We start from the raw sequence: 12238 nt of genomic DNA on the forward strand, positions 1-12238 counted from the left end.
TTAGTCACATACCCCCATATGTCATAACTGCACAGTATTTTGTTCCATGATCTATCTTTCTAAATACTATGCAAAAGGAAAACCCAGACTCCCTAAAAATGTGTATATCCCAGTGGCAACATGAACTTAAGAAAACACGTTTATTGCTGCTGTTTGGTCGCTAAGGCTTGTCCAACTCTTTATGACACCATGGACTATAGCCTGCCAGGCTCCTCCGTCTATGGGATTATCGAGGCAAGCACACAAGTGGGCTGCCATTTGCTCCTCCAGGGGATCTTCCTGACCCAGGGATCGAACCCACATCTCCTGCATTGGCAGGCAGATTCTTTACTGCTGAACCACCAGGGAAGCCCTAAAACCCATAGTTTCTGGGGCCAGCTAGGAACATCTCTGGTTTACCTATGACCTCAAAGACCCTGCTGGCAAATGGTGCTTGTTTCCTACACTGCATTGACAAAGAGCAAAGTAATGATGAGAATTAAGTAATAGAAAAATATAATAAAAGGAATAAATGCTGAAAAGTTTCAATTTCATTAGGTCAAATTTAGAAATGTATATTCTAACAAGAAAACTTCCATTTTCTGCCATAGAATTCCATGTAGTGTAATGGTTTCTAACTCTGTTTTTGTCCTTTTTCTAATTTCTTAAATTTTTGGTCTCTTTGGTAACATTTAATTTTGATAGAAATTTAAATTCAACAGAAAAGTTGTTAGGAATAGTTCCCAAATTCCTTTCACTTAGATTTACTACATACGTATATTTTGCTCCCATTGCTTCATTATTCCTAAAAACATAAACATTTTCTTACACAACCATAGTACAATTACCAAAATTAGAAGATTTAACACTGATAAAATACTCTTATCATTACTCTATGTTTAACATGAAAGCCACTTAAGTCACTACACTTTATTATAAAAGCATCTTTCTTTATATAGCACAAATTTTGGCATAAACTATTCTTATGGTACTATTTAGTAAGAAAGTAAGTGAAACCAAGCATACAATGCTGTTTTCTCACCTGCTGAGGCATCAGTTGCTTCATAGTTTATTAGAAAGCCTTCATAAGCAAGGTCAGAGTCAGCCACAAATGTAAGCCTTACTGAGTTGTCATTACTGGTAAGAGAGGGCGGAATAGATTTTCCACAATATCTATTTGGAACCAAGAAAGAACACAGATTTAAAAACTTTCAGGATGCTCAGAATGACATACCCCAAATTCAGTTCAGTTCAGTTCAGTCGCTCAGTCGTGTCCGACTAGGACATGTTAAAAAAACACAATAATAATATCCTATATTAACCTTAAAAAACAAATTTATTTCAAGCACAAAGCATATACAAAGTTGCTAAAGATCATCCAAACTCACAGCTACTTCCTTTAGACGGTTTTATGTATGTGCCTAAGTGTGTGACATGTCATATAACATAATTTTAATGAAATTAGAAATTCTGAGCTACAGTAGGTAACCATATAGCATATTAATGAACTTATTAATAAAAATATAATAAACATACTTATACAACAAAGGAAAATCATGTATTATAAACTCATAGCACAGACTCTAGAGTCAGCTCTATCCCTTACAGGCTTTATGATTTTGGACAGATGTCTCAGTTTTCCCATCTATAAAATGGGGATGGTGATATGACGTACTTCAAAGAGTTGTCCTGAGAATTGTATGAGTTAATACACTGTATATAAGGAACTTAGAACAGTGTCTAGAATAGTTAGCCTTATACAGGTGAACTCTACTATCTTTACAATACTGGTCCCTGCAGAGGTAAGAGTTTGATTGCTAATCCATAGCAAATTTTTGCTGAAGAAAGCAATTTTTACTCGGGAAACCCATTCTATAAGACATCATGTTGTGAGCTCTTAAGTAGAAACACTTGTGAAAGAAATGACTAGAAAATCAAAATCTCAATTCAAAGAACACTTGGTAAAAGCAAAGGAATGACAGGAGGAAAAAATAGAAACCAAAATAAGACAAAGTATTAAACATGGGAAATGGATGAGTTAATTTCTGAGGCAGAAAAAGGAGGGAAAATGGTGTATAATACCATTTCAGTGTAAAAATGATTTAATATCTTAATCAAAACAAAGGTAGATGAATTAATATTCTATATGTCTCTCTTTTGAACAACAACAATAACAGTTTATATCATTCAGCAAAAAATAGGTAATTTTCAGTGATTAGGAGTCAAGTACCAACCATAAAAAAGAAGGAATTTTAAAAGTTTAAAGATTAAGACAAGGAAGAGCAAAAAAATGAAGAGGGAGAATAAAGTTAGGGGAAAAAATAAGTGTAAGGAAACAATGGATAAGGAAAAAAATGTTTAAAAAATGGATGAGGAAAAAGAAAATGAAATACAAAAAAAGGGGGGAAAGGGAATCAAGAGATATCTATGCCCAACAAAGATGTAATAACAGGGGCTAGATTTACATAATCTTTTTTTCTGAAACAACTGAAAACCTGGACAAAATAGATAAAAACAATGGTTCTCAAGACACTAGATATCAAGCAGTGGAAGACAATAACTCTTCAGAGACAGGAGACAAGTGAATAACAATGATCAAACTGTTTCTGAGTAACTTAACAGCATCCAAAAACAAAACCCAAGAATACTTAGAGTAATACAGTAGTGTCTGGTACACAAACACAAAACTTAAAATGTCTGTCATCCTATCAAATATTGGTGTTCAGTCGCTAAGTCGTGTCTGACTGTTTGTGACCCCATGGACTGCAGCACACGGGGCCGCTCTTAGTCATGTGCACTGAGTCAGTGATGCCATCCAACCATCTCATCCTCTGTTGCCCCCTTCTCCTCCTGCCCTCAATCTTTCCCAGCATCAAAATCCTTTCCAAAGAATTGGGAATATCAAGTATTAGCAACTATGAAAAGAAGGAGGAAAGTATAACCCATATTGAGAAGAAAACTTCCTCAATCATACTATAGCGAGAAGGACTGAATCAGCAAAGACATCAAAATATTTATAACTGTATCCCACCAATTTAAGATGCTAGAAAGAAAAAATTAATATGTAAAGTAGGGATGTGAAATAAAAGATGGCCTCACACGGATTTCCAGAAGTGAAAATTACAATGTCTGTGATGGAAAAATGTACTTGGTAGGATTGATAGCAGAATAGACATTATAGAAGAAAAGATTGGTGCATTTGAATACAGAGCGATACTTTCCAAAATGAAATGCACAAAGACAAACTCAAATAAACAGAGTATCAGTGAGTTGTGGGACAGTATCAAATGGCCTAAGATAGGTGCAATTAGAGTTCTAAGGGCAAAAGAGACTAAAAAAGCACTTCAAGAACTAACAGCCCCCAAATTTTCAGATTTCATTAAACTATTAATCCTCAGACTAAAGGAACTCAACAAAATATGCTGACTGAGAAAAGTCAGATGAAAAATGAGTACATACAGAATGATTCTGCTTTTATACAATTTCAGATACACAAACTGACTTACAGTGATAGAAAGCAGTGCAATGATTTCCTGGGGCTGGGGAAGAGGGGCAGAAATGAAGACTTATAGAAGGTTTGAAGGCAGGAAGAAGGTGTGAAGGTGATGGATATGAGCACTGTTTTGATTTTGGTGATGCCTTCATGGGTATATCCTCATGTCAAAAGGTAATTACTAATGCCCAAGGCTACACGGAAAAAGAAAGAGCGTTCCAGAAAAACATCTATTTCTGCTTTCTTGACTATGCCAAAGCCTTTGACTGTGTGAATCACAATAAACTGTGGAAAATTCTGAAAGAGATGGGAATACCAGACCACCTGACCTGCCTCTTGAGAAATCTGTATGCAGGTCAGGAAGCAACAGTTAGAACTGGACATGAAACAACAGACTGGTTCCAAATAGGAAAAGGAGTACGTCAAGGCTGTATATTGTCATCCTGCTTATTTAACTTATATGCAGAGTACATCATGAGAAACACTGGACTGGAATCAAGAAAAGCTGGAATCAAGATTGCCGGGAGAAATATGAATAATCTCAGATATGCAGATGACACCACCCTTATGGCAGAAAGTGAAGAGGAACTAAAAGGCCTCTTTATGAAAGTGAAAGAGAAGAGTGAAAAAGTTGGCCTAAAGCTCAACATTCAGAAAATGAAGATCATGGCATCCGGTCCCATCACTTCATGGGAAATAGATGGAGAAATAGTGGAAACAGTGTCAGACTTTATTTTTCTGGGCTCCAAAATCACTGCAGATGGTGACTGCAGCCATGAAATTAAAAGACGCTTACTCCTTGGAAGGAAAGTTGTGACCAACCTAGGTAGCATATTCAAAAGCAGAGACATTACTTTGCCAACAAAAGACCATCTAGTCAAGGCTATGGTTTTTCCAGTAGTCATGTATGGATGTGAGAGTTGGACTGTGAAGAAGGCTGAGTGCCAAAGAATTGATGCTTTTGAAGTGTGGTGTTGGAGAAGACTCTTGAGAGTCCCTTGGACTGCAAGGAGATCCAACCAGTCCATTCTGAAGGAGATCAGCCCTGGGATTTCTTTGGAAGGAATGATGCTAAAGCTGAAACTCCAGTACTTTGGCCACCTCATGCAAAGGGTTGACTCATTGGAAAAGACTCTGATGCTGGGAGGGATTGGGGGAAGGAGGAGAAGGGGATGACAGAGGATGAGATGGCTAGATGGCATCACTGACTCGATGGACGTGAGTTTGGATGAACTCCGGGAGTTGGTGATGGACAGGGAGGCCTGGTGTGCTGCGATTCATGCGGTCGCAAAGAGTCGGACACGACTGAGCGACTGAACTGAACTGAACTGAAGGCTACACAGTAGTGAACAATGATATAGAAAAGGTCACTGAGAAGTGTGTTGATCTCACTTATTTTTTATAACACAACATGGTGGATGTTAACATCTTCTACAGAAGCAGGAACACAAGAAAGCAGGAAACTTTCATGTTAAAAAGCAAAAAATAAACTATTCTCACCTCCCAAGAAATGTCTGAGAACCAGTGTCATAAACTTCTAGATAGTCCTTTGTGCAATTGTAATGAAACTCCAGATGAAATTCTCTGAATCTCAGATGAATCAGGTGACCAGGTTGGACTATGATATGCCAGGTACAACTGATGCCATGGGGGTAGATATTTGGATAGCCAGGACTTTGAATGCTTCCGGTTGACTCTGTAAGAACTTTTCCACATGCTGTTGAAATAAAAGTAATAATAATTATCCAAGTTATTTTTAATTCTGATTAAAATTAGAACCAACAAGCTACCTGGAATTCCAAATAAAAATAATCTGATCATAACCTCTTAAAAGGTCAAAAAGGAAAAGTTTCCTTTTGTGCCACCTAGGATAACCTAAATTTTTCTCTTATTAATAGGTATCAATAAACCACTGAGATGTGCTGATTAGGAAATATATATTTTCTTTGCCTTTAAGTGTACTTTAAAATTTTTACAGCATAGGTGACTACACACCTACAGTATAGATTGATTTTCTATAATAATATATTTCCATTGTTCACTTATTCTCATAAAAGCCCCAAAGGCAAAGTAGAAGAATCACTTACCCAAAGCTGCACTGCTAAATTCAGCCACAAAACCATGGTTGTCAGCAGAAGAACTTTTCACGAATATGACATGAAGAGAGTTGTACACGGATGTTATAAACGAAGGGATGTCTGCACCACAATGCTTTTCATTTTTCAGAGAACCCAAAATGGAACTGCTGCCAACCTAAGTAAAAAAGATATGTTCAAATTTATTCTCCTAGATATTTATTTTGGAAAACTTCTTCAAGAATAATTTTTAATAAAATCTATTAATATAGTAAAAATCAATTTGAGAATAGTTTAGTTGCCCTAAAAGAAACTCCATCCCCATCAGCAGCCACTCCCCATCCGCCTCAAGCCCCAGCCCCACAAAGCCATTATTCTGTTTTCTATTTCTATAGATTCCCTCTTCTGGACATTGCAAATAAATGGAATCATACAATATGCAGCCTTTCGTAACTAGCCCCTTTCACTTCGCATAGTGTTTTCAAAGTTCATCCATGTTGTAGTGTGTATCATTACTGCATTTCTTTTTAATACCATATAATATTCCATTGCGTGGATATATCACATTTTATTAATCCACATATCAATTGATGGACATTTAGGTTGTTTCTACTTTCTGGCTACTATGAATAATGACTGTAGTCATTTAGGTACAACTTTTGTGTGAATGTACATTTCATTTTCCTTCAATGTATACCTAGAAGTGGAATTGCTGGATCAAATGATAACTCTATGTCTAACTTTTTGAGGAACTGTCAATTGTTTTCCACGACAGCCGTACCATTTACATGTTCACCAGTGGTGGGAAAGTGTAAAAGGGTTCCAATTTCAACACTGGTTATGATCTGACTTCTTGATTATAGTCATCCTAGTGGTTGCGAAGCAGCATCTCGTTGTGGTTTGATTTGTATTTCCCTGATGATTAGTGACTCTGAGTATCTTTTGTATATCTTCTTTAAGTAAATATATAAATTCATATTCTTTGCCCATTTAAAAATTATTTATTTTTAATTTCAATGAAGTTCAAATTTTTCAGTTTTTCTTTTGTTGTATTTTTTGTGTCAGATCTAAGAAGGCTTTGCCTGACCCCAAATCATAAACACTGACTCCTTGTTTTCTTCAAGAGTTTCATGATTTTAGCTCCCAAATTTAGGTCGGTTATCCATTTTGAGTTAATTTTTTTGTATGATGTAAGGAAAGGCTCCAGTTTCCTAATTTCATTTGCGCATATTCAACACTACTTGAAAAAACCGTTTCTTCCCATTGAAAGTCTTGGCGCTCTTTTCAAAAATCAACTGACCATAAAGATATAGCAATTTATTTCTGGATTTTCTGTTCTGTTCCATTGCTCCATATTTTTATTCTTACTTGAAGAATACATGTAATATCCTCACTTGATTATTATAGCTCTGTTCTAAGTTTTAAAGTCATAATTATGACTCCTCCAATGTTGCTCTTTTTCAAGAATGTTTCTGGCTATTGTGGTTCCCTTGTATTTCCATAAGAATTTTACAATCAACTTATGAGCTTCTGTGAAAATTCCCACTGGGACTTCAGTAGAGACTGAATTGAATCTTTAGATAAATTTAAGTAGTATTGTCATTTTAACAACATTAGTTCTTGTAATCCATTAATTTGAGATGTCTTTCTATTTATTGAGGTCTTTCATTTCCTTCCTTTGTAGTTTTCAAGAGTATAGATTTTAGATGTCTCTTTAAAGCTATATTCCTCAATGTTTGTTCTTTTTTATGCTATTGGAAATGAAATTGTTTCCTTGATTTAATTTTCAAACTGTTCATTGCTAGTGTATAAAAAAGATACGACTATCATATTTCGATCTTGTATCCCACAACCTGCTGAATTTATTAGTTTTGATATTTTATGTGTATGTGTGTGCATTCCCTAAGATTTTCTATAGACAACACTATCTGTGAATTGAAATAATCATGTTTCTTCCTTTCCATTCTAGATGCATTTTATCTCCTTTCCTTGCTTATTGTCCTAACTAGAATTTCCCGTATAATGTTGAAAACACATGGTAAGAACAAACATCTTTGCCTTTTTACTGATGACACAGAGGCAAAGTATTTAATGTTTATTATTAAAAATGATGTTAGCTTTATACACTGTTGGATTCATTTAGCTAGAATTTTGTTAAGAATTTTGCATCATTTATACAGAGTGAAGTAAGCCAGAGAGAAAAACACCAATACAGTATACTAACGCATATATATGGAATTTAGAAAGATGGTAATGACAACCCTGTATGCGAGACAGCAAAAGAGACACAGATGTATAGAACAGTCTTTTGGACTCTTTGGTGGGGGGATGCTTTGGGAGAATGGCATTAAAACATGTATAATATCATATAAGAAACGAATTGCCAGTTCAGGTTCGATGTAGGATACAGGAAGCTTGGAGCTGGTGCACTGGGATTACCCAGAGGGATGGCATGGGGAGGGAGGTGGGAGGGGGGTTCAGGATGGGGAACACATGTACACCCGTGGCGGATGCATGTTTATGTATGGCAAAACCAATACAATATTGCAAAGTAAAAAAAAAAAAATAAATAAATAATAAATAAATTAAGAAAAAAGAATTTTGCATCTGTATATTTTTTATAGATGCCCTTTATCAGATTAAGGAAGTTATGTTCTGTTCTTGGTTTGTTGAGTGTTGTTTCATGAATAGATACTGAACTTTGTCAAATGCTTTTTATTTGCATCTATTGAGGTAATTATGTGGTTATTTTCCCCCTTTATTTTATACTGACTATTTTTGGATGTATAGCAGCCTTGCATTTCTGGGCTATATAATCCTCTTTATATGCTGCTGGATCCAGTTAGCTAGAATTTTGTTAAGGATTTTGCATCTATAAACTAGTTTTGTTTCATGTAACTGAGTGAGAATAACATGACATAATATTTTTAATAACATCTAATCAAATGCAGATATTCAAGTGTTTTACTCTCACCTCGACATAATCTGTATCACAGTGGGCAGAACCTCCCATGTCAAAGGCAGTGAAGTTGAGAAGAACCACTTGACTTTGGGGCTGGCGGATGGTCCACACACAGACCCTTTCTCCTGGATACACATTAGGGTAAAAGGGCGAGCGAATGATCCCCTCTCCAGTCAATTCTCCTCCGCAAGCTGTGAGTATGAAAACAACAGTAGTATTTGTCCAGAGATAAATGACTGTTGCCCTCAATTTTATTGCAGAGTTTCAGCCTGCATAAAGATATAATGCAATGTGACCTTACAATTAGAATTTTCCCCTTACTACTCGAGGACACAGAATGACTAAAATATTTCAAGAAATGAAAATGTTACAATCATGCAAATGAGACATTTAAAAATTAAATTTTCTTACCCACTTGATAAACAGCACTGAAACTAGCTCTGACAACAGAAACATCCATTTTAAGCCTGATCCAGATACTGTTAGTAATGGATTTAATGTGAGAGAGGGTTTCATTGCCACAGACTTTTCCAAGTAAGGTTTGATCATCTCGAACCTAAAGAGAAAAATAAAATGGATCTGTAATCCTAATTAAGAAACTAATCGACAAAGAAAAAGAATAAAAAAGAAAATGAGCACAAATACAAAAAATTGAAAATGACAAAGGTGATAAAAATACACAGATTCTGAAAAACTTGTATAATAATTTTAGGGACAACACTATGTTAATATAGTTGAATGTTTGAAATGTTTGTCCCCAGAAAAATCTAAATTACTAAAATTATCTCAAGAAGGAGAAAAATAAAATCTGAGTAGATAATAAGTCATGGATAAAACTTAAAATATTACAAATAATTAGTTTCCCCCAAAAAAACCTTCTAGAAGATGCTCTACCTGGTAAATTAAATTAGACATTAAAGGAAAAGACAATTCCCATACATAATTTGTTCTAAAGAACCCACAAACATGGAACAATTCCCAAATAATTATTCTCAGAATCATCTCACCAAAGCCCAACACAGATAATACAAAGGAAAACTATGAGTAGATCTCATCTATTAATATAGATACAAAAATCCTAAACAGTTCAAGAAAAGTGAATTCACTTTCTTTGTAGGCTTATGTATCAAAACAAACATGAGGATAAGGGTGATGCAAGGACTATTAGAAATTATAAATTAAACTTGCCAATAGATCCAATAAGCTAAACTATTTTATCTCTATAGATGGCAAAAAGTGTCAGCATTTCTATTTATTAGAAGCAAAACTCTTAGAAAGTCAGGAGCAAAAAGAAGTGTCCTTTATATAATAAAGACCACCTATTTTAAGTCACAGAGAAGGCAATGGCACCCCACTCCAGTACTCTTACCTGGAAAATCCCATGGACGGGGGAGCCTGGTGGGCTGCCGTCTATGGGGTCGCACAGAGTCAGACATGACTGAGCGACTTCACTTTCACTATTCACTTCCATGCATTGGAGAAGGAAATGGCAACCCACTCCAGTGTTCTTGTCTGGAGAATCCCAGGGACAGGGGAGCCTGGTGGGCTGCCGTCTATGGGGTCGCACAGGGTCGGACACGACTGAAGCGACTTAGCAGCAGCATTTTAAATCAACAGTCAGTATCTTATAGTGTGGTGGCCATGAATCTGGTCTGTGGAGTCCTAAACTGTATTCAATTCCCACCTCTGTCGCTGGCAAACCTCCACACTTAATAACTTCGAACAAGCTACTAAATCTAAGCCACACTCAAGGAGCTGGATCAAATAGATGAAACCAACACGTGAATTCCTTAGCAAAATGCCTAGTTCTAGAAAAAGTGGACTAAAGAGTAACTGTTGCTATTCTTGACCTTTCAGAAGTTTCTCACTCAAATCAGAAATTCTTCTATGAATATACATAACTACTTTTGTTCTACAGAATTCTTTTGGAAGAGCTACCTGTCCAAACATAGCTCCACCCCCACAGCTAACATTATCAAGGTATCAACAAACACCAGCACCTGTGCCTGTGACGTCACTGTGAAAGAGTCGCCACTCACAGAAGTGCACAACAAGCAAGTGTATTTTTTTTTCCCCCAAAAGCATGACTGTCATGTTTGAGAATGTAGAGCGTGCTGATATTGCTTAACACAATGGTTCTCCATAGGTACCTCAACTGAACATTCTGGAAATCTGTGAAGGCAATTTTTGGCTTTGTTTTAATTACTAGCATGAAGGTGGTTGGGGTGCTGTTGGCATTTAGTGGCTGGGGACTGGAGATATGAAACACCCTGAAATGTGAGAGACAGTCACACACAACAAGGGTTCTCCTGTGTCCTGTGTGTCCTTCTTTGCAGTGACAGTTATAAATGTAAAATCTACCTCGATTTTATATACCAGATGCAAAATACTTCTGCTCAGTTCTAGTATGTACCAGATTTTCCAGGATTACAAGTAGAGTGTAAATCAAAAGAAGTTATTTTTTATTCCTGGAAATCTGTCAAGAATTGGTCACCATGTCAGAAAATTCATCTCCAACCCACATGGCCATGTCAGCTTGCATTTTTAGTGTAGCATTCATATGGATCAGGGAGCAAACAATTTATGACTTCATTCTGTCTTCAAGTGCAGCTTGCCCGGGCTTTTAACACACTGACATAAGTTCTTTTACTTTGCTTTAGTTCTCCTAAATCTTACACTTACAGATTTATTTACATAATGTATGTATACAATGTGAACTGATATCATCTATGAATTTCACTTCAGAATAGTATAATAGTCACACTGGAAGGTCTTGAAGTGTAGAGAACCACTGACTTAACCAAATACTCCGAACTCCCACAGAAAATTAGGGAATATTTCTCAGCAGAAATAACTTTTAAACTGAAAATTGAAAGAACATCCAGGTCAAGGGGAATGGACAGTAAAGGGAAGAGCTTACAAGTACCATAGCCAAAGCTGGTGGAGATACGGTAACATGTTACTCCCATCCTTAGCTGGTGGGAGTATAAATTTCTGGAAAGTAACTAGACAAATGTATCAAGAGTCTTGGAAATGTTCATAGTTTTGGACCTGGTAACTTCACTTCTAACACTCTGTCATAAGGAAATCATTCAAGATTCAAAGACACATGAGGTTCCACATCAATATGCTCTATAAACATAAGAATCGAAAATATTCCAAATGTCTAATAATAGGAGGGTGATTGAATAAATCATGGTACAGCCATATGATAAAATCTTACACAGATGTTGGAAACTGCATGCCTTTCCAATGACTCATCCCAAACCAGTTCCTTTCTGTGAGCTGTAACATTAAATTTCACATACTGCCATTAATTTATGTTACATAGGTCTCCAACCAAACAGCAGATCTCTTAGGGAAGAGAAAATTCCTGTATCACCTTCATCTTCTAACACGAAACTCTGCTAAAAACTCTGATGGATGCTTGCTGATTCATTAATTTTAAGGCGTGGTATGATGGTTCAATTTTTGTTAGAGACATACTACCGTGCTTAGAAACCAGAAAGCATGAAACACAGAGTAAGAGATCTTCCTGTTCTGGAATCCTCCAGGGTGCCATTCGCTTCTGCTAAGACTGCAGCGAATGTCTCTCTCTTCTCTTTTGCCCATTAGAAGATGACAAGGCGGAAGAAAAACAGCCAAATAGCAGCAGAGCTGGCTAAAGTGGGCCATTCCCCTGGGCCTCACTAATGAAATTCAAGGACTTCGGCAAGGAGAAAGGCAGTT

At 36.4% G+C, this 12238-nt stretch overlaps 1 protein-coding gene across 1 annotated transcript in view; it reads right to left on the minus strand.

Annotated features, from left to right (window-relative positions):
- The window catches only part of CUBN (cubilin), a 259194-nt gene that overhangs the window by 201021 nt on the left and 45935 nt on the right, over window positions 1-12238 (minus strand). The window contains exons 18-22 of the mRNA NM_001192575.1: window positions 8921-9065; window positions 8522-8700; window positions 5560-5725; window positions 4973-5189; window positions 1022-1152 (exon numbers count right to left, since the gene is read on the minus strand). Of these exons, the coding sequence (NP_001179504.1) occupies window positions 1022-1152; window positions 4973-5189; window positions 5560-5725; window positions 8522-8700; window positions 8921-9065 (838 nt within the window). The remainder of the gene's footprint in view (window positions 1-1021; window positions 1153-4972; window positions 5190-5559; window positions 5726-8521; window positions 8701-8920; window positions 9066-12238) is intronic.

This window comes from Bos taurus, chromosome 13 (genome assembly GCF_002263795.3).
Source record: "Bos taurus isolate L1 Dominette 01449 registration number 42190680 breed Hereford chromosome 13, ARS-UCD2.0, whole genome shotgun sequence".
Classification (NCBI taxonomy): Eukaryota; Metazoa; Chordata; class Mammalia; order Artiodactyla; family Bovidae; genus Bos; species Bos taurus.